Below are 19,574 nucleotides of genomic sequence, written 5' to 3'. Positions count from 1 at the left end.
AATGCCATGCAAAGTTTTAATTCATCATTTGAGTAAGTATGCGGGCCTATCTTCTACAGTCGGCTGATTTTGCACTCCCCTGTACCTATATGTGATGTGCGTTTAACTACCTCCTTTTTCCTATAGTGCCAGTTCATAATAAAAGTTATCTCAAGACACTTTACAGAAGCAGGTAAAGAAGCCTACTCTTTGTTATATTTGTTATATAGGACAGCATTAAGCCCCCTAAACACTGAACCTTTCATTTCAACCTCCAATTTGAGACGGCAGCTGCTGTGGTTTTACTGGAATTATGTCAACAAACTTGTAACAGTCTGAACACAATTTGTTGAACTGATGTTTAAAGTTGCCTTTTGTAAGTGGTATCTTAGTTAATCCCTAGAATTGCCACTCAGGCTTCATTTATATAAACAGTCTTCAACCATTTCTTACAAACCTATCTTTGAAAATGACTTCAATATCCTGAGCCTTTCCAAGCGTTTCCCATGGCTGCTGTATTGTTATCAACTTCCTCTTTTTAGGCTGTAGGGAGAGGATCATAAAGTGATGTGAACTGCTGCAAATTGCGCCAGCAAACAGCTGCCCTTACTTTCTTGGGCTGTTAATGATGACATGTCGTGTTAAGTTGGAGACAGCAGGAAACTGCGAATGTTTCTTTTTATAACCACTACTTGCTCATATCCTGCCCACCAGCAGCTGGCCCTCCCTTTCCTCCACAGCCCTCCCTACGTCCTTATGCTCTTGCCCCACCTTTAGTCAAGTATCAACAGGCAAACTTTAGAAAGTCCACACCCCTGCACACACACACACACACACACACACACATACACACACTCCTGCCCATGCTTACAGTAGCATTTGAACTCTCACAAGAACTGCTGTGATACTTGGATCTACTTTTTGGTGCAGCTCTCTTTACATACCTGCCCTACACCATGGCTAAACCATCATCGGAACGTGACAAAGACACTTGAGCTGTGGATATCTATGGCTTAAGAGTTTGGGGATGACTTCAGACAAAGACTTCTCTGCTGATTGTGAGATTCATAAGGAGTGGCTGTTGTGCTTTCTCAACATTTGGAGCATTAAAGATAGGAAACCAAGTGGCTGGGAGGTGGTTTGGACTTCTTAGGCTTTTACAGGTTTGTTTTCCTTCCTCCCCCTTATTTTCTAACTCTTAAAGTACAATCGAGGCGGCTCTATTCCTCATTAACCTTGCTTGCAACCCATTTCAAACTCAAACATCTAATAAGCTTACTTTTCCCGTCTCCTTCAATTGCTTCCACATACTTCTTTATCCCAACAAGCTGTCTTTTTCTCTTCATGCCTTTTCCCCTTTCAAATTTCAGCAACAATGGACCTGACTTTGTGGCAGTACCAGTTCAGGATCATCATGCTGGGGGACTCCACGGTGGGGAAATCGTCTCTGCTGAAGCGTTTCACTGAAAACTTGTTCCTTGAGTCCATCAACCAGACAGTGGGTGTGGACTTCTACGTTCACTTCCTGGAGGTAGAACCTGGCGTGCGAGTCAAGCTGCAGTTCTGGGACACAGCTGGACAGGAGAGGTTCAGGTCAGCATGAATTCACCGTTTCTTTTCACTTAGGGGACGAGCCTACTGTCTTCTGTATTGATGGCAGTCATAGTTCAACAACTCTCTCGCTGCAGATTGTTTAAGTCTGTGATTCTTTGCACTATTTTAGACCCTTATATATCAAAGAAAACTATTAAAAGAGAATCACATGCAAGTAGATATATGATCCAAATACGCAACCACTCTTCATTCTATTCATACCAGAGCTGTTCATCACTGTTTGCTTAAGCTAACACTGCCAATCCTCCCTCATAAGATCAGTGTGTAATAAGTAAAGAGATTCAATGCTTAAAGTGGAGAAGACAGATCTGTGAAAAGGCATTTTTTTTCTTCCCGCTCAGCAACTTTGATGAAAACAACAAGGCTTTAACATGCTTCATTCTGTCCCTAAATTCATTATTTCATTTCTCCAGTTGAATGAAGCGCAACAAATTGCAAACGGTGCTTCTTTGTGTACCGCCTCTCTCCGCGGTATCTGTAGCCAGCCAGTCCCACTTGAGTCAGCTGAAAGCTCAGCCAAATCAGGTTATTTTCATGCAGACGTGTTTAAATGAAGAAGGAACTTATTACCAGGCGGCAGCTGGGAGGGCCTTTTAGTAAGCCTTACCTTTAGTTTAAGCATTCAGTTACTCATGGGGTAACTACGTAGCTCCTGGCAGCTTCATGATTAGGGTGAGAAAAGGCATAGTTGCTATCAAGTTTCTAACAAAGACACAGACTCCATGTCAATCTGCTTATCTTAAAAAGCTCCACTCAAACAGTGCATACAATCAGCTGAGTATTTACTCACTGGAAGGGGAAATAAGTTGGAAGCAAAGTCTGAACTTTGCAAAACCCTTTTTCTTTCTTCATTGTGTTTCTGTTATTTCCCCAGGTCGGTGACCCGTTCTTATTACCGCAACTCAGTCGGAGGTCTGCTGGTGTTCGACATGACCAACAGAGCCTCCTTCGACCATGTGAAGGAGTGGCATGCTGAGGTGTGTGAGCGAGTGCAGCCTTATAAGGTTCTCTTCATCCTGGTGGGCCAAAAGAGTGACATGGATGCTGAGGGGGAGAGGGTGGTGAGTCGGGAAGAGGCTGAGAAACTGGCCAAACAGCTTGGGGTACCCTATGCTGAGGTTTCTGCAAAGACAGGCCAAAATGTGAAGGAGGCCTTCGAGCTGCTCACGCGGCGGGTCTACCAGGGTCTGATGAGCGGAGAGGTAGAAATGCTAGAGGGTTGGGATGGAGTCAAGTGTGCCACTCCACAGTCTCTGCAGGCACAGAGAGCCAACCTGGCACAGGCTGACACGCCACCCAGGAACACCAAGAAATGCTGTTAATAAACTCTCGACTACTGGTGCTTAGAAATGTGGACTCTTGTTCCTGAAACCTGCCCACAGGAAACTGGATTAATTGTGGATTATGACTGTAATAACTCAACCTTGTGAAACAGTGAAGATTTGAAATGCATGTTTGCACCTTGGTTGTAAGGTTTTAAGTTTTGACTTCAGGAGAAGAAAAAAAAACATACTGATGTTTTTCGAAATTATGTGATCTATCACATTGATACAAAGTAAAACACCTTTTAAACTAAAAATCTATGAGATGGATGGGTAATTAGACCCCCAGCAGGAGATTTTTTTTGTATAAATGTCTTCACACATTTACAGTCAGATTTATTGACTCAGCAGTTCACCTTATCATTAAGCCAAAGCTGTTATTTTCAATAGTTGTTAAACAGCTGCACCTAGTGTGTTTGTATCCTGCTGCTCTGAATAACAATGGAGTGCCAGGTTAATATGGCCTGTTACATTGTCACAGTTAGCGTGCTAATGTTAGCTTGAAAGTATGTCTTCATTTTGCCTCACAAGCACCTAAGCTTTGGATTTAAACATTTTTTTATTGCAAAAACAGTGCTTTTGTATTTATTCAACTTTGAAAAAGTCGACAGAGAGGTTGAGGATTGTGTGTTGGATTCTTGGCAAAACTTGTTTGTACTAATGAATTAACTAATGTCCATCATTACAGGTCTTGGTTTAGACAGGGGGAAACTTCATATTCATCTTTTCTTTTCTTCTCTTTTTTTAAATTTGCTAGAATTGTATAAATTAAATCCTGTGATACAGAGTTTTGGACCCCTAAAACCTGTCAGTGAATAATTTGTTGTGAACTTGTGGCTCAGAAGAAAATGTGTTAATGCTATTTTTCTCCAAACAGCCATAAACGGCTCAGAACTTATCTCCAGACTCCAGTCATTACTCATCAAGGTCATTGGTTTATTTCCTTGTTTCAGTTTACCAGAGGACAGTGCTTGTTTGTTTCTGTCAAAGCTTGGTAGAAGTTCAAGTGTGGGGTCCCCTGGTTGACATCATACTAGGCCTCTATGTCAATGTATGGATTTGGCTGGTCTTAAAAAGGCTTTTTGGTATTACTAATAATTGCACAACATCCAAGTGAAGTGTGTGTTTTTGTGTTCTGTCGTTGAAAGGAAAATAAAAACTCTGGGGCACTTTTGGAATATGTTCTTCTGCTTTGATGTGTTACTGTTCATCTCCCATACAGTATGTAAAGCCTCTTCTACTTCTGCAACCAAAACAAACAGTTGATAGAATCTTTTGGAAGGTCGGGGTTTGATCCCCAGCTCCTGTGGCCACACGTCTGATGCGTCATTGGGAAAGACACTTCACCCAGAGTTGCTTCATCGGCAGCTTATGAATGAGATAACTAACCTGCCTTTGCATTTTCTTAATTTGGGAAATAGATGCCACACTCCTCGACATCTAACATTATGAACTCAGTTATTTGTTTCTCTCAAAGTGGGCTAACCTCTTCAGTCATGACTGTGACGCCTTTTTCTTATACAGAACACACTTTTCAGAGATTGTTGAAATAAATGTATTTTCAATTAAAACTTACGACATTTAGTATCAATACACAACAGTACATACAGAACAGAGACCTTATTGTAAATGTGGCCACAAACCAAAGCTGGAATTTGGTCTTATAAACCCTCTAAGAATAATAAAAAAAGGGAAGCATCTGTTACACATTTGACAGTTACAAGTATCTATTATTGGCAAGTTAATAACAAATATGACTTTGAATGAGTGAGATAAAGATTGATTTGTTTACTTCCAAATGCTCTAGATGATTAAAAAGGTAACAGCATACAGCAGTGGGCATCAAAAAGCTGCCCTGTAAATGTTTATTGACAAAAAAAATGAAATGGAGAGAGTTCTGCCAGGCTTGTTTCCGACGGCACAAAACATGTTCAGTGACAACAGGTGAATCATAGGTGGCTGATGGTGCTGGCAAAACACTGTAGAGTCAGGGAGTTACAACACATAATGGACACGCTATCTGATGACAAAAAAAAACAAAAATTAAAAACATGCCAAACAATCTGTCGTCTTCATCTGTCCCCCACTCCAAACAAAAAGAATCCCAGTTCAAAAGGAAGAAAACGACGACAAATAAAAAGTAAAGACAAAACACAGTGCGCACAACACATTAGTGTCAAGTCCCGCTACTTTTTGGTTGTCTTGCGGATCAGCGCCATTCTCTGCAAAGAAGAAGAGAAATGAGTTAGATGAGGTGTCACCTTTCAGTGAACTATAAAGGGATACATGCTCCATGTATTGTTTTTTTTTTTGTTTTGTTTTTTTAAACATACCTGTTTGTGAGCCTCTGTGGTGCAAGCCTTCTTGAACGGCCGGATCTCATCTGAGCCGTAACCAGGAATCCACATGTTCCACTGGCGCTCTGAGGAGACCAACGTGAGACAGACCGCTCAGTGGAAGCAAACATTTATCATTATAACCACAGAAATGTTCCATCAGAGCAGACCAGAGATGTAACGTTACGATTCGCGGTACGATTATCTCACGATTTATTTTGAGAGAATCAGGAGGTGATCGGAGCTTCTTGTTGTGCGGTTGATGAAATGCTGCATCATGTTGGTTGTGCTGTTTGTGAAGTTCTCTGTCTTGTTGCAATATTTGCACAGTTTGTGTCTTCCATTTTCTGTTTTGGGAAGCAAAAATGCTTCCACTGCCATGACAACACGATACTACTGCGATTCAAACCTTGACACCTTTGAATCGATTTTTAACTGCCACACGATTAATCTCGACATCCCCAGAGCTGACAGTTCCTTGTTACTACACAGACAGTCCAGACGTCAAACTTTCTTATTATTAATAAAGATTGAATTATTTGCAGATCTGTTAGACAAAGAATACATTCCTGAAGCTGCTTTGATTAGTGTGACAATCCTTCTCTTTTTAAAACTGAAAACAGCTGGGAAGTGTTGGGCTGCCATGTTACCTCTCAAACTGTCTTGAAATGATCAGGGGGCACTTTCATTTTCTGCTTCTGAATGTTTGCGGTCTCTTAAGAGCCACGCATCAAACTCACTAAAAGGTGGAAATGTGTCGCCGTTGTTGTTTTTCTTATTTTCTCTACACAACACGGATGAAGGATTCCCTTTGAGATGTCAGCTGTCAAAAGGTTTTTGTGTGCAAAGGAATGCCTCTGCTTACTGCAATCACCACACACTACTTTCTTTTTCCTTCTTCACTGCACCGAAAATTCAACAAATTATTTCTATGAGCCGAGAGACTTACAGGTCGAAAACATAAAGAGGTGGAAGGACTGAACAGAGCACCATGTGAGGTATGTTAACACATGATTCACACATTTTATCTACCAGTTTTATCAGGCACAATTTCCCCAGAGACAATTAAAAAAACATTATGCATATCAGTATTTACAGATTTAGGATGTTTTTAGTGACAAATCTAAATGTAAAAAATATAAAAGCTTACAACACAAAAAATAAATGTGTTTGCAATAAAAAACACTTACCAAGATGTAACTGAACATCCTTCACCTCCAAGGTGTTAGACTTGCGATGACGTGCCAGTTGACAAGCTGCCGTCACCACACTCTCTATGAAGTCGTCTGCGATTTGTAGCAGCATCTAACAAGAGACGCACAATTTCAAAAACACCATCAGCTGTGTTCAACGAGCAAAAGATCCACTGCTGCGAACGTTCCCACACCACTAACAAAAACATCATTCTAATTCATCTGACATGAAAGTAAAAAAAGCCGCTGACGGACCTCCTCAACATCTTCATCCAGCTGCTCGTTGGGGTCAACCTCTCTCACCAGGTCCTGCAGCTTCTTCTTGCTGAGCACCTGCAAAGAAAGCACACAAGCTATTTGACTGACTTTTGGAGAGCGCTGGTGTGCACATGTTTTGTGATAACTACAAAGGTTCTGTGGTCATCCTAAATCTGATCACGTCAACAGGACACCAAACAAAAATGTATGCTGTGACTCGTAAATGGATGCGTGTCCAGTGTCGCGATCCAATAAAGGCGGAGGATAACTGCTGAACTTCACGTGGTCTGATCCAGATTAGACGAGAATCTAACGTGCACTAGAGAATATAAAACTGGAATAGGAAGTTTCATTTGACCTAAAGGTGGCTGCTTCTCATCTCCACCATCATGTTTGATTTGTATTTTAAATGATTCACAGAGCAGGTCAGAGAGACTCTGTTTAAAGCTTGTGTAGTGAGGTGTCTTGGACTTTTACGAGTGAAAACTTGACTGACCTGTGATCCCTCTGGACTACTTCGACCAGCAGGACCCGGGTTCATAACCTTCACTGCGGTTGTGGTGCTGTTAGCCATTCTGGTGGCAACAGGGGCAGAGGAGGAAGTCTGGAAGTCTCACAAGGTTTAGGATGTTGTTTATCAGCGCCTGAATGCGTCCACAACACGTCCCTTAATCTGTGGGAAATTATCATATTACAGGAAGGTTTCAATACACTGATTCAATGTTCTTGCATTTTCAATTGCCTCAACATTTGAGTTGAAGTCCAAATATAGACACATCATTGAATTGCTCATTTTACTTTACAATTTATTTGATTCATATTACAATAATATATTAGCCATTAGTCTTATAATTTACATTCACAATTAAAATTAAAAATATGTCAATCACAGAACAAAAAATTGCCTTTTGTCCCTTGTTTTACAGATGCAGTCGTCATAATTAGCCATCAATGTTTAAGTTGTCAGATAGAGACCGTCATAAAGTTAGACATAACACGCCAAAACAACTCACCGAACTAGCAGAAACACAGTCATGGTGAAATAAAAGGGTCAAACACGTCACAAGTTGCATAAAGCAAAGCACAAACATCAAATAAAGACATTAACTGAGCGTCATGTGCTAAAAACAATAGCAGCTATGCCATGTATTTAGCCCAGCATGCTAACAGCCGCAGCTAATGTAGCTGAGCGGCTAAATGCACCTCGCATCCACACATAACGAACTGGATCACACACTCACCCGGTGAAACACAAACTATCTGTCCATGTTTCGGTGCCTTAGCACAGTTAATGGGCTAGTATGCGACAGAAAGCCTCGTTCAAATCGACTCTGAGCAGCTTCAAAATTAAGCGAGGAATTTTTACTTACATCCGGTGTTTTGTGTCTATTTCCGGTTAAACGTAGGCGCAGTATTCTGCCATCTGCAGGATTTATTGTCTTACTACAACAAGGGACTAATAGAATAGGAGCTGTGAGTTATTATGATGATGTGTGTATGAAGTGTGAATGCGTGGTCTTGATCAAAAATAACATTGAAAAAAACAGGTAAACAAAAAACCAGTATTACTGTACAAACTCAACCATCAAAACATACTCGAAACCTCGTTAGAGGAGGTTTTGACAAAGTGCGCATAAAAAAAAAACACTTTCTTAAAACATAAATAAAAGAAAAACAAAATAAGTATCTTTGGGTATCTGGGTTTGCTTCTCTGTATTTGACATGTCGCAATAATAACAGACTGGGCTGAAAGCAGTCAGGGAATAACCATGTGAAAGTGAATGTAAAGGAGGATCTGTCAGCTAAACTGTTGTGCAGTAAACTCTTTCCCAGCTTCTTTGACAGACTGAACTTCTCGATGTCAGCCTCTGTGAACAGCTTGGAGTTAAAGGTCCAATCAAATGAAGCGTCAAATGTTTACTTGATCCGTATTACATATCACATGGATTATTTCGACGCTCTGTGGTGGCATGCCGACACTTTTTGTCCTGCTTTTTTTTAAAAACCTGTTGCTGAACTTCCTATCCTACTTGGAAACACGAAACAAACTTTCTTGAACAACAGACGCACTGTAAATGTGATCGGTCTGCTTTCCCTCGGAGACAAATGACGCATTTGACATTTGATGACAATCTGGGCAGCACAGTTCTCTCATTTATGAGCAGCATTTCATACTTGATAAACTCATTAGAAAATAGAGAGTCACGTGACTGTTGACATCTAACACGGCTTGTAGAGCAATTCATTTTCTGCAACATAATGATGATTTTGTTGGATAGCGTATTTTTGCTTTCGAATTTTCAAACCATAGTGTGCGCACTTCGTGAGAACACATTGAAGCCACGCCCACATGTTTCAGATAAATAATAGTGAGCAAACTTTCGTTTTGCATTAGAAACTTGGCGAGGGAACTACGCAGCATTTTATTCTGACTTTGAAAAACTCTCAATCATGAACGCCTTTGTTATTGTCGCAGTGGTCGCCGTGATTCATGCCAGCTATGGTAAATATGTTTTTATTTTATATTTTTCAAAAACATTTAATTTTAATGCTCCTCTGTTATGAGTTATTGATTTCATATTCAAACCTGGTTCACTAGTTTTTTTCCCCCCTTCACAAACATTCTGAGACTGTCCCTGGGTTTTGAGTGTGTGTGTGTGTGTTTGCCTACTGTATGTGTCTGCTTTCCTGCTTGTTTTTTCTGAGTGTTTCTTTCCTCTAGAGAAAAGGCTTTAGTTTCTCTTCTATCACACAGTCGGAATTCCCCTGAGACTTAAACCAAACAAGGAAATGATGAGAAAACTATCAAGGGACCGTCGAGAACAATTACATATTTTGTCATTTATACATACTGTATTAAGACACATAAATCCCTTTTGACTGTAAAACAACAGTAACTGTTGATGTTTGTAAATAGCTCTTGTCTGAAGTGACAAACAAAATGCCTCTGTTATCATTCTGTCAAAAAAGTAAAAGAACCTGTTGCTGGTTTTGTGGTCCCTGCAAGAGAGGTTGGCTGTTTTCCAGAAAAATCTAAAACAAATGTCAGGAAGAGGGAGAGGTTGTTTTGAATGTGTTGCCCAGAACAGCAGCTCGCTCCCCTCAGTTCAGGTCATCACGCTTTTTACTCCTGGGCTCAGCTGCCTATTCATGCTGTGATCAATAACCTGCATCTCTAATCTCTGTCCACATGCAGCTACTTTGCTCATTAAAGGGCCGACCGAGCCGGTCCTGGAGGGAGAAAAGATCACACTGGAGTGTCAGTACTCAGACTCTGAACTGAACATCAGCCAGGTCCACTTTGAGGTTTTCTCCAAGGTGAGGCACCAGGGGAACAAACGGGTCGGTGGGCAAAAAAAAAAAAAAGGATGTGATGGTGAGACAGGGTGCACTTTAGAATTTCTGGATGTCCAGACATCATTATTTAGAATTTCTTGATAACACTGCAGTGTTTTTAAGAAAGGCAAGAATGGCCAAAGTGTAAGACTGGTATTATTAAAGTTTTTGCAAAATAAACTATGTATTTTTAAGAGATTCTAATGACTCTTGTATCAGTGGGAAAAAAAAGTATTTATCATGCACATTTTAACTCTTAAAAGGCAAATTCTCTCAATATTAAAATTATGTTTGCACTATTTCTGGTCGTTATACTTGGAGCATGAACTAATATTTATACAGCGCTGTCAACTGCTCTATGTAAATATCACCTCGAGTAGCTCTCTGCTGTGTTGTTCAACAAAACTAACGCATACAAAGCAGTTCACCAGAAAACTCTTCTAAGGGATTTTTTTTCATCATTCCTTAGTTCGTTCTTCGTTTGATTCTTGTTTTCCATCTCTTTATCATCCAACCAGTACATGCATTCCTGGCGTTCAGTTATGCAGCGATCTTGGTGCTACTACTCGATGCAAGTGGAGCAGACTGGAGACAGTCTCGTCATGTCGATCCCATACGCAGGAAGGTACTACGAGGGGCCCTACCGCTGTGTGTCTGACGCCGAGAATGTGACTGTGGAAGACAAATCCTCGTCGCCGCTGTCCTTCAAAGTGCATTGTGAGTTTCTGTGTTGATTTGGAGTTGAAGCTATGTCAGTGCTGTCTGCTTGAAAGGCTGAGGAACAATGAATTTGTGACACTGTTTCCCTTTCGCTGACAAATAAAATAAATCTCAGATTTTTCATGCAGCTCATGCTGGGCAGAAGTCAAAGGGAGAGTTCTGACAAAAGGCTAGTTCAACATGTAACTTGCATACAACATTTCAATCCCCTGACTTCCCTGTCCAATGAGGAAGTGAGTACGATGAGGTGACGCACAAAGAAGAAAGGATGGAAGCAAGTGCACATTAATATCGTCTAAATCAGCCAACCCAAATTAAGGAAAGCTTGACCCTCTTTGAAATCCAATCTATTAAAATAAATCTCACCAGATGAAGACGAAGGTAATGTTTTTCCCAGCATATTGTTTTTTTTTTTTGTTTTTTTTTTATTAACACAATGAATTATCTGTGATAGTGGGCATGACAGTGTAATCCATTCCTATTATTCTTTCAATTTGTAAAGCAGCAAAATAGCTGCACAATACTTTGATGAAAAAAAAAAGTGTTTTTTTTTGCATTTTGTAAAACTTATCTTGCCCCACCTGATTGGTATCACACAGTCCACAAGGGGGCCGCAGCCCACAGTTTGAGGATCAGTGGGTGAGGTATTAATGCAGAACAGAGATACCGTAACTCTTTGCAATTTTCCTCATATTTCCAACCAGCGGGTGGTAAAGACAATCTTTCAGACACCGTGTGGACAAAGCTTTGTTCACAGTGAGGGAGAGAAAAACATATGAATAGTTAATACCACAAGATATTTCTGTACAGGGCAGCTGTACAACAAAACAAGTGCAAAGAGTAGACATGCAGTGCACACACTGATAGACATAAAAGGTTGACTACAGTTATTTCTACTGATTCTTTCCTGGACTCCGACCAACTGAAGACGCTTTCTTCTGGTTTATCTTAAGTTTGGAACTATCATTGTAGGATACACAGTTGAATGAAACAGCATCCGTGGCGTAGCAAGTCAGATTATCAGTGTCCTCTATCTTCTCAGTGGCCATCAAATCGACCGTGATGCTGTTTGATAGGCTCCTCAGCCTCATGGGGGGGGGGGGATCAATAAGTGGCAGAGATTAGAATGGACTAAAGGACTGAAGGAGACAGAGCGGGAGAGAGGAGCCAGGAGGAGCTGGATGGACGTGGGCCATCTATTGAGATGGAAGAGAAAATGAGCCATTATTCACAACACTGCCTCTCTAAAGACTCCGATAAGATGAAGCCTATTATCATTATTATTGATCGCTCGGTACAGTCTATACCGCTGGGAGGCATTATACCGCAGCCCTATACACTCAGATATACTTAAAGACCTGGATGTTTACCAGCTGCTACCACTGTAAACATATGTTCAGTCACGTCCCAGAACTCTTCAAGAGGTAGCTCCAGTGAACATTAATTTCCATCTTCATTAATGCTCCATCGTGCCTTATTATTACTGCTGTTCTTTTTTCCTTTTCAAATTTCAGATATGGGAGAGCTGTCGCTGTCGAGGGAGGGCTACAGCAGCTACCTGGGGATGCCAGAGGAGCTGAAGGTGCGACTCGGGGATGACGTGGTGGTGCAGTGCTCAGCCAGCTCGTCCGAGGAGCCAAACTACTTCTGGAATAAAGACGTGAGAAAGCCTGTGAATGCAGTGGCAGTGTCCTTATTATATTTTGGAAACTTGTCATCCTCCCTGCTCCTTTAATGTGGCCTCCTTGTGATTCTCAAAGCCTTCTCACGTTCTCTGCAGGCCTGTCTTTTGCCTCACTGCTCAAGCATTCTTTCAATTTTCTCTACTTTATCCCTGACTTTCTCAAGCCACTTGTTTCCCCTCCGCTTGTCGTCTTTCATCCCTTTTTCTGAACGAGCGCTCTGTATTTAAGTGACCGGTTGGCTTAGGCCCACCGCTCGCTTGGGGATTGCAGCTCGCCCACTTACAAAGGATTAATAGTTTAATGAGGTCGAGACAAGAGCCAGTCAACCTGAAAACAATTATGCGGATAGATTTCTAATGATTTTCTTAGTGTTTGGTTAACAAGTATTGAATTATTCATCTGGGCTCCTCACTGAGCTGAGGAACCGTCGCCTGAAGGGAAATGAAGACGATTCTATGTAAAACGCCATAGTGCCAAAAGGCATGAAGAAGAGGAAGATGGTGATGAGAAGGGAGATATACTGTGCCCTTGTGGTAAGAAATGATATTACACTCTTATGGTGTACTGCCGCCATAAAAAAAGGTATAATGAAGCTAAAGTATGCAACAATGAAGATATCATGGGAATAGGCAGACATAATTGCAGAGTTTCCTCTTTTGTTATTCCTCCAGATAAGTGGGCTCGGGGGTTAATGTGCTTGTTAAAGGGTCACTACTAATCCAGGTTTTAAATTGGCTTACAAATCCAAATCCAATCCAGTGGACATTTTATACTACTAACATTGTTTGTCCTCCTCATGATCATATAGCGCCTATAGGTTTTTGTCATAATTTGTCAAATATAGAGCAGCATCCTTCCAATGAAGAATGAAATTAAAGCAAGGCTGAGTGACAGAACCAATGCTGTGCGGAGATGGGATGATTTTGCGCTGGAGGTTCAGCTGTCGATCTATTTGTGCTGCATTTACATAATCCACAAACCGATTGGAGAAGAGGAATGAGACATTCGAGGAAATGATGAGATTGGATGGAATGATTGTCTACATGTAAGCGTAAGCCCACTGTAGGTATGACAGGAATAGATATGGGGCAGAAAGTGGCATCAGAACGTCCCACTTTGACAGACAGCAGCCGTAGGCACATTGGCCCCTGGGTAATGACAGCAGGACAGAGGCAGAATCGGGCCACTGCATTGGTTTGCCAGTGGATTTGCATACAAAATGCTGCTTTGGCCAGACCTGGCCTTTATGGGAAATCCTCTTAATTCAGATCCATTCAAATTGAAATGGACTTTCTTGGCAGGAGCTGCAGCTCCCAGGAGCCAAATCATTTGCATGGTGTAATGTCTTTTTTTTGTTTTTTTGTTTTTTTTGTTACCATGTCCTTTTACGTGGGTTTGTTTTCCAATCCTTGCGCTTGGCCTATTATTTGTTTCCTCCCATGTCGTGCTCTATCTCGTAGTAGTGCTGCTATTTTTGTGTCAACAATTCATCCCGCTCCCTTGCCATCTCATTACGCGTTGTGTTAACACTGTGTTGTTGCAGCGTCATTCTTTGCGGATGATGATGTTCTCTGGGTTATTGACTTGTGCCGATGTGTGTTCATTCATTTGGGATTACTGCTCAGGTAAATACACTTCATTTGGGACTTTAGGAGCTGTTCTCTGAGGATAGAAAACAACCACAATTGTCTCTGTCTGTCCGTCTACATCTCTCTGTCATTGCCTCTCTCAGTTTTGTACAATTTAGTTCTTATTTTCCCTCTTTTTCTGTTTCTGTCTTTTACACTTATTGTGTCTGACTGTCTCTGTGTTTCTCTCTGTCTCTCTCCTTCTTCTACCAACATCATTTCTCTTCTGTAATCTCAGCTCAGCACTATTTTAATTTGTAGGAGTTTGTCAATACTCTTAGGGCAGCAGACAAACATTTTTCCTACTTACTGCCCTATGTTCTGTTAATTTACGCTCACATATATTTATTTGTTTATTGATACAAGTTAAAGGCAGGGTGGGTGATTTTCTCAAAATCTAAAAAGAAAAGTTTTATAAATCCATCAAGCCTCCGTACCCCACGCATGCGCGAGCCCACACTCAACGCATGAGCTGAAATCCGCTTCTGGACCAATGGGGTTAGTGCATGTAAGTGAGGGGCGGAACTTTTTAGGGAGCATGGAGGGGGTGGGTGAATACGGAGAATCATGCTAGTTTTCGAAAGTTACCTGCCCTGCCTTTAAAGGGACAGGGGAGGAACAATTATTAGCATACCAAAGACGTGTGAAATAAATTCAAATACCAGTAGCAATACTGTAAGTTTGCACATAGGAGAGCTACACAAGAACAAGTACCAACATAATATTATCAAATTATACATCATAATAACTAATAATATAAAAATATATTATGAGCATATTGTGGCCCCATACTGCTTCTTTTACACTGTATGTTTGTCTTCATCCAGGGGGACGACTGGATCCTTCCATCCTCTAAGCTGACGCTGAAGAAGGTGAGAGCGATGGATGGAGGTCGCTACACCTGCATGGCCGAGCATCCCTCTGTGGGGTCTCTCAGCAAGAAGAGAACCATCAGCATATCTGTTCTGCCCGGTAAGAGGAGACTGTAGAGCAGCCTTTGTTGAATATGTCTAGACTGACTGAAGAGAAGTTTTCTTCATCCTTTCAAAAAAGGATTTTGGGCTTCCAGTGTAACTGTTTGAACACTCTGCTGTAAATATCTCCCAAGCAAAAAAACAATAACTTCTTTGTTACACTTCCTCTTCTGCCACTCAAATGTGGTGACCAGAAAGGTCAGGTGTTACGGCACAGGTACATCACCATGAGCATTTGCAGAAGTTATCTTTCGTCATTGTGACATTTAAACTTCTGGATTTCTAAAGAAGAAGCGAAGGGAGGGTTGAGGTTTTCATTTATTTGGAAACGAAAAATGACAAACGTGGCAGGGACAAGATCGTGACGCTGTAATAATAAAGAAGACATTTATGAAAACACCTCACACAAAAACGTGACAACAACGTCCCAAGTGAAATCAAGTGTAAAATGTCAAATGAAAAAAGAAAGAAAGAAAGTAAGACGATCCCAGAGGACATGATACATTTTAAACAGCAGGAATAAATGGCAATGACAAAACTTTAAAGGGTAAGAGGATAATTATTAGATATAAAAGAATCAATGCTTTAAAGTGACCTTAGATATTTTTCTCTTCCGATTGAAATATCAAGTCACACATAAGTGCACTTAAGAGCACAGAGACAGCACTTTTAGAGAAGTAAGAATACCTTTAAGCTATTATAGACTGACATTTGCAAACTGATGATTTGCTAGCCTGCCTTTTCATTGGATTATATCCACTAATGATATCGATAATGCAGCCTTTTAAGATTTAAAGTTACCCAAGAGACTTTCATGCACCATCACAATGTATAAAGCACAATTTAATACATGATGATAAACATGAAGACTAAGAGCTGAAAGGCTGCAGATAGTCCTCAATTAAAAGTCTGTTTGTCTGTTGCTTTTGTAAAGAAATGTTTAGACAGTCAGTCTGTTTGACTGACAATCTGTCTTATTCCTCCTGAAATGTGAGGATTGTATTCAAGTGGAGAGCTAATTTCATTACAACATTAAAGCTAATCCAATTTACAGCACTTCATCTGTCTTCATCATCTTTATCAGTGACCTGTGAGATGACTGCACTGTGTTAATGCACCGCTGTTTTTAAACACCGTCCTCTCAAGCTCGCCCATTCGTACTGTAAGCCTTGTGATTTCAATCACTGAAATTACGCAACCTCTAAAAATGCAATTAAGCCAATGCTTGTTATTTATTATGGTAGAGCTATCTTATTACTGCTGCAATTGACTCATTGGTCACTGCGCTCCACAGTGTCTGCAGGATTTCCTCCAGAGCACATGTACTAATTAAAAAGCTAATAATTTCTAGATGCTGGGATAATGTTTGTTCATCCTTGAAGGTGCGGTGAGCCGGTGTTGCATGTCGCTGTTGTTGCTTTGTGCACTACAATTATGGCACACATCTTTAGCCAACTCTCCATATATGAACCTGAGTGACTCTGGTTGCTAAGAAACCACCTTATATTTGAAACTGCCAAATATATGTGCAGACAAAGCAGGTGCCTGGAAATCTGCAAAACCTAATTTTAATGGGTTTACCGATTACTTTAAGACTGCTTTAGACTATTTTAGAAATGTATGCAACAAAGGGGACAAGCAGTCTCTTTCTAGAATTGGAAAAAAACAGACTTTTTTTCAAGATCCGAGCTGTTTCCAGTAGAAGGCCTGTCTGAGCCCCTGACAGACTCTTTTCTTGTACAAACAAACAGGATGTTGTCTTTAGAAGCTTCGCCCGCAGGCTGAGAGCTCACAGTTTCTGCAGATTTCTGAGTCCGTGTGATGCATGTTCCCCTTCATGTCTGATTGATCTGTCCCTCAGCGGATGCCCCCTGGTACGCGTCCAGTAATGGCCGACTGGTGTTGATGACCTCGGCGGCAGCTGTGTCTCTCCTGGTGCTCATCCTCTCCATGAGTGTGTTCCTGTGCCGCAGGGCCAAGAAGGCCAAGACCAGCAAGGGACCCATGTAAGAAACCCGTCTGAGCGTTTTGTCTGCAATTACTCTTTAAAAAAAAAGAAGAAAAAAAAGTAATCCATTTTCATCCTATGTGTGACTTTCATATTGAATCATATGAAACCTGATGCATAACCTGCCTCTGAATCTGTATGCGGCCGTGTGATTGTTTGATTTCTTCACGGTGCTTTACCCACACTCACCTTCCTATTTCCTTTAAATCAGCCGAAGTCTCTCCTCCTGCAGTTTGACTTTATATTACGGATATGGTTATTGCTGCAATATTTCATTCTGTCTCATGTGATGGAACCAAGGCCGTTTCAGCTACAGTGAGGGAATGTAGACGCGCGCACCTTGTGTGTGCATGTGTGTGTGTCATTGTGTTGTTTTATTTCACACACGTGCAGACTAGTGCTTGTGTGCTTTTACGTGTTTAAAAAAAAATGCATTATTTAAACTGAATATTAAGGATGTCTCAGCAGGTCTGGCCTTCTTGGCCTTCTTGACCCCCTTTCCTGATCTCTTCCATGCTCCCCTCTCTCCCTTGTGACCCTCACACTTCTGCATGAAACGCTAGGACTAATGGCACCAGGTTTAATTCTATGATGGTATATACAGTATTTAAAAACGGCCACAGTGATGATAAGAGCATTAGTGCAAGTCCCATTAAATGTGTTGCTGACAGTATGTTAATGTGAACCATGACCCCATGCAGCATGGCTTATTAACTTCTATTCCATATGGGCTGGGGGTGAAAAAAAATCAAAGGCAGATTCTCTATAACAGCTGGCTTCTTTGTGACAACGAAAGCAGTTTAATCCTCGCACATGTGGCTGTGCATGTGCTGGGTTGTGTATTAGAATGAGTGCATAAAAAGAGAGGTGGAGAGCAAAATAGAGAAAAATGCACTTTCATATCATCAGTCAGCAGAGGGTTCATTGCTCTCGTCTAGTCCATAATTTCCTCACTTATAGTGTTCGAGTGCCTACTGAGAGGTCGATATACAGATAATCATGCTCCTCTGTCTTTCCTTCTCTCCCTCTCTTACAGTGATGACCGCTCTCAGAAGAAACCCATCTACAAAACCAGTGTGGAGTCCCTTCCCTCTGTCTCCGGAGACAAACAACCCCTGGTGTAACTGCACAGGCAGGTGCAAGGAAAAGGATGGGAAGAAGAAGATGGAATGGGAGAAGAGGGAGACGGAGTGGGAGGACAGAAAATGAGGAATGACATAAAGGGGATAGTTAAAGGGGGAGGAGATGGCGTATGGGTGGTCACATTGGGGGAGGAAAGAAGGAAAATCAAAGAGGGATATTTGAAGGCTTAAGGGGGAGGAAAATCAAAATCAGAAACAAGCAGGGTGTAAAAAAAACCTGAAGGGCGAATGATTGCTTTAGAGAAAAAGCGCTTCTTTGCTTGTGTGTGTATGCAGTAGTTCTGCGTCTTGGACAGAAAAAAAGGTGGCCAATTTCTCTTTATTCATTCTGCAGTGTGGAAAATTGTGGGCTACTTTCTTTGCAAAATGGTGTGGGATGCTGGAAAGACTTCACGTGCAATGCTCTCCTTTCTGAGTCGAATATAATTACTCAGCTGTGTATTATGAATTAGCTTTTTAAGTGATAATATAAGGTTGGGGTTTTTTTTGTTGATGAGTTTTTTTTTTTTTTTTTTACTATGACAGCTCTCAAGCACTCTACTCTATGTACTTACTGTACTGTACTATTACTTTGATATTAAATGGCTTTTAGTAAATATTACTCACTGTCCCCGTGTGTCATTGATTTTGCTCCATTTTAGAGATACAAAAAGAGGCCAAGGATTATTGACAACACGGTGAAAGCTCGACATGCATGCTCGCATGGTCGCACATCTTCTCGATCCAATGCCATCTCAGGCTTGCATCAGCTTGTTTACCAACCTTTCCCTTCAGCCTGTAAGACCTCACTCTGAGGCATTGACCTTTACTCAAAGTGCGATGCCTGCACAGTGTTTTTCCCCCATCTGCCTCGAAGCACTAAACCCCTTCTCAGTCAGTTCAGGTTGCGAACACATGCATGAACTAAAGATTCACCCTCGCACACAACCAGAATAATTGTCACGTCACGTAACCTTGAAACTTTACCTGTCCTTTAAACGGGAAGGCAGGCTGAGACTCTGCTAGTCTTACTCCAACATGAACAAGACTTAGTTTATTCGGATTCCCTCCCCTAAAAAAAATACTCATCATAGACTACATCTTCATCTTTTTAATTTTCTCCTCTGTTGCCTTGTTACCCCCAACACCGTGCCACAGCAACCACTGTCCATTACCATAACCGTGCTCGTAATGCAGAGAATTTCATTACGCTTGTCTGTTGAAGTTATGTTGGGTTTTATGTGGTTTTATTATGCGTGTGTGGTTGACCGTAGGCCGTCGTTAATAATGGGCGAAGCGGCAGTTTAACAATGACACTCCATTAACGGGTGCATGCGCCACAGAGCACAGCCAGGATAATGTTATTAAACTGATTATTCAAACCCCCACAGTACAGTTGC

At 41.2% G+C, this 19,574-nt stretch overlaps 3 protein-coding genes across 4 annotated transcripts; 2 read left to right on the top strand and 1 right to left on the bottom strand.

Moving 5' to 3' along the window:
• The first annotated feature begins 712 nt into the window (after positions 1-712).
• rab42b (RAB42, member RAS oncogene family) lies at positions 713-3,852 on the top strand. Of its 2 annotated transcripts, none has more exons than XM_079344679.1 (3): positions 713-1,114; positions 1,350-1,572; positions 2,468-3,852. In XM_079344679.1, the coding sequence occupies exons 2-3, from the start codon at positions 1,355-1,357 to the stop codon at positions 2,913-2,915; spliced, it is 666 nt and encodes a 221-aa protein (XP_079200805.1). In that variant the 5' UTR covers positions 713-1,114; positions 1,350-1,354; the 3' UTR covers positions 2,916-3,852. The 2 variants fall into 2 exon arrangements, with proteins under 2 accessions (XP_079200805.1, XP_079200804.1); XM_079344678.1 differs by having other exon boundaries at positions 713-1,142.
• A 602-nt stretch (positions 3,853-4,454) lies between these two features.
• On the bottom strand, positions 4,455-8,090 carry taf12 (TAF12 RNA polymerase II, TATA box binding protein (TBP)-associated factor). The gene is made up of 6 exons (XM_079344264.1): positions 7,944-8,090; positions 7,199-7,375; positions 6,700-6,777; positions 6,442-6,556; positions 5,249-5,337; positions 4,455-5,137 (listed from the first exon to the last, which is right to left on the bottom strand). Exons 2-6 carry the CDS (start codon positions 7,274-7,276, stop codon positions 5,102-5,104), a joined length of 396 nt encoding a protein of 131 aa, XP_079200390.1. The 5' UTR covers positions 7,277-7,375; positions 7,944-8,090; the 3' UTR covers positions 4,455-5,101.
• A 966-nt stretch (positions 8,091-9,056) lies between these two features.
• Positions 9,057-18,796, top strand: LOC306823399 (vascular endothelial growth factor receptor 3). The gene is made up of 7 exons (XM_079342886.1): positions 9,057-9,205; positions 9,899-10,020; positions 10,557-10,755; positions 12,273-12,418; positions 14,899-15,043; positions 16,907-17,051; positions 18,090-18,796. Exons 1-7 carry the CDS (start codon positions 9,154-9,156, stop codon positions 18,175-18,177), a joined length of 897 nt encoding a protein of 298 aa, XP_079199012.1. The 5' UTR covers positions 9,057-9,153; the 3' UTR covers positions 18,178-18,796.
• Positions 18,797-19,574: the final 778 nt, after the last annotated feature.

The sequence above is a fragment of the Symphodus melops genome, assembly GCF_947650265.1.
Source record: "Symphodus melops genome assembly, chromosome: 5".
In the NCBI taxonomy this organism is placed as follows: Eukaryota; Metazoa; Chordata; class Actinopteri; order Labriformes; family Labridae; genus Symphodus; species Symphodus melops.
The sequence above is the reverse complement of the archived record's forward strand: the minus strand, read 5'-3'. Positions and strand labels throughout refer to the sequence as shown.

Excerpts from the sequence above, each read along its gene's own strand:
- rab42b (XM_079344679.1), top strand. The coding sequence starts at position 1,355 with ATGGACCTGACTTTGTGGCAGTACCAGTTCAGGATCATCATGCTGGGG. Across the intron at positions 1,573-2,467 it reads GCTGGACAGGAGAGGTTCAG|GTCGGTGACCCGTTCTTATT; the intron begins GTCAGCATGAAT and ends TTATTTCCCCAG.
- taf12 (XM_079344264.1), bottom strand. The coding sequence starts at position 7,276 with ATGGCTAACAGCACCACAACCGCAGTGAAGGTTATGAACCCGGGTCCT. Across the intron at positions 6,557-6,699 it reads TGGATGAAGATGTTGAGGAG|ATGCTGCTACAAATCGCAGA; the intron begins GTCCGTCAGCGG and ends GTCTCTTGTTAG. Across the intron at positions 5,338-6,441 it reads GGATGTTCAGTTACATCTTG|AGCGCCAGTGGAACATGTGG; the intron begins GTAAGTGTTTTT and ends TGGTCTCCTCAG.
- LOC306823399 (XM_079342886.1), top strand. The coding sequence starts at position 9,154 with ATGAACGCCTTTGTTATTGTCGCAGTGGTCGCCGTGATTCATGCCAGC. Across the intron at positions 9,206-9,898 it reads CGTGATTCATGCCAGCTATG|CTACTTTGCTCATTAAAGGG; the intron begins GTAAATATGTTT and ends GTCCACATGCAG. Across the intron at positions 10,021-10,556 it reads ACTTTGAGGTTTTCTCCAAG|TACATGCATTCCTGGCGTTC; the intron begins GTGAGGCACCAG and ends TCATCCAACCAG.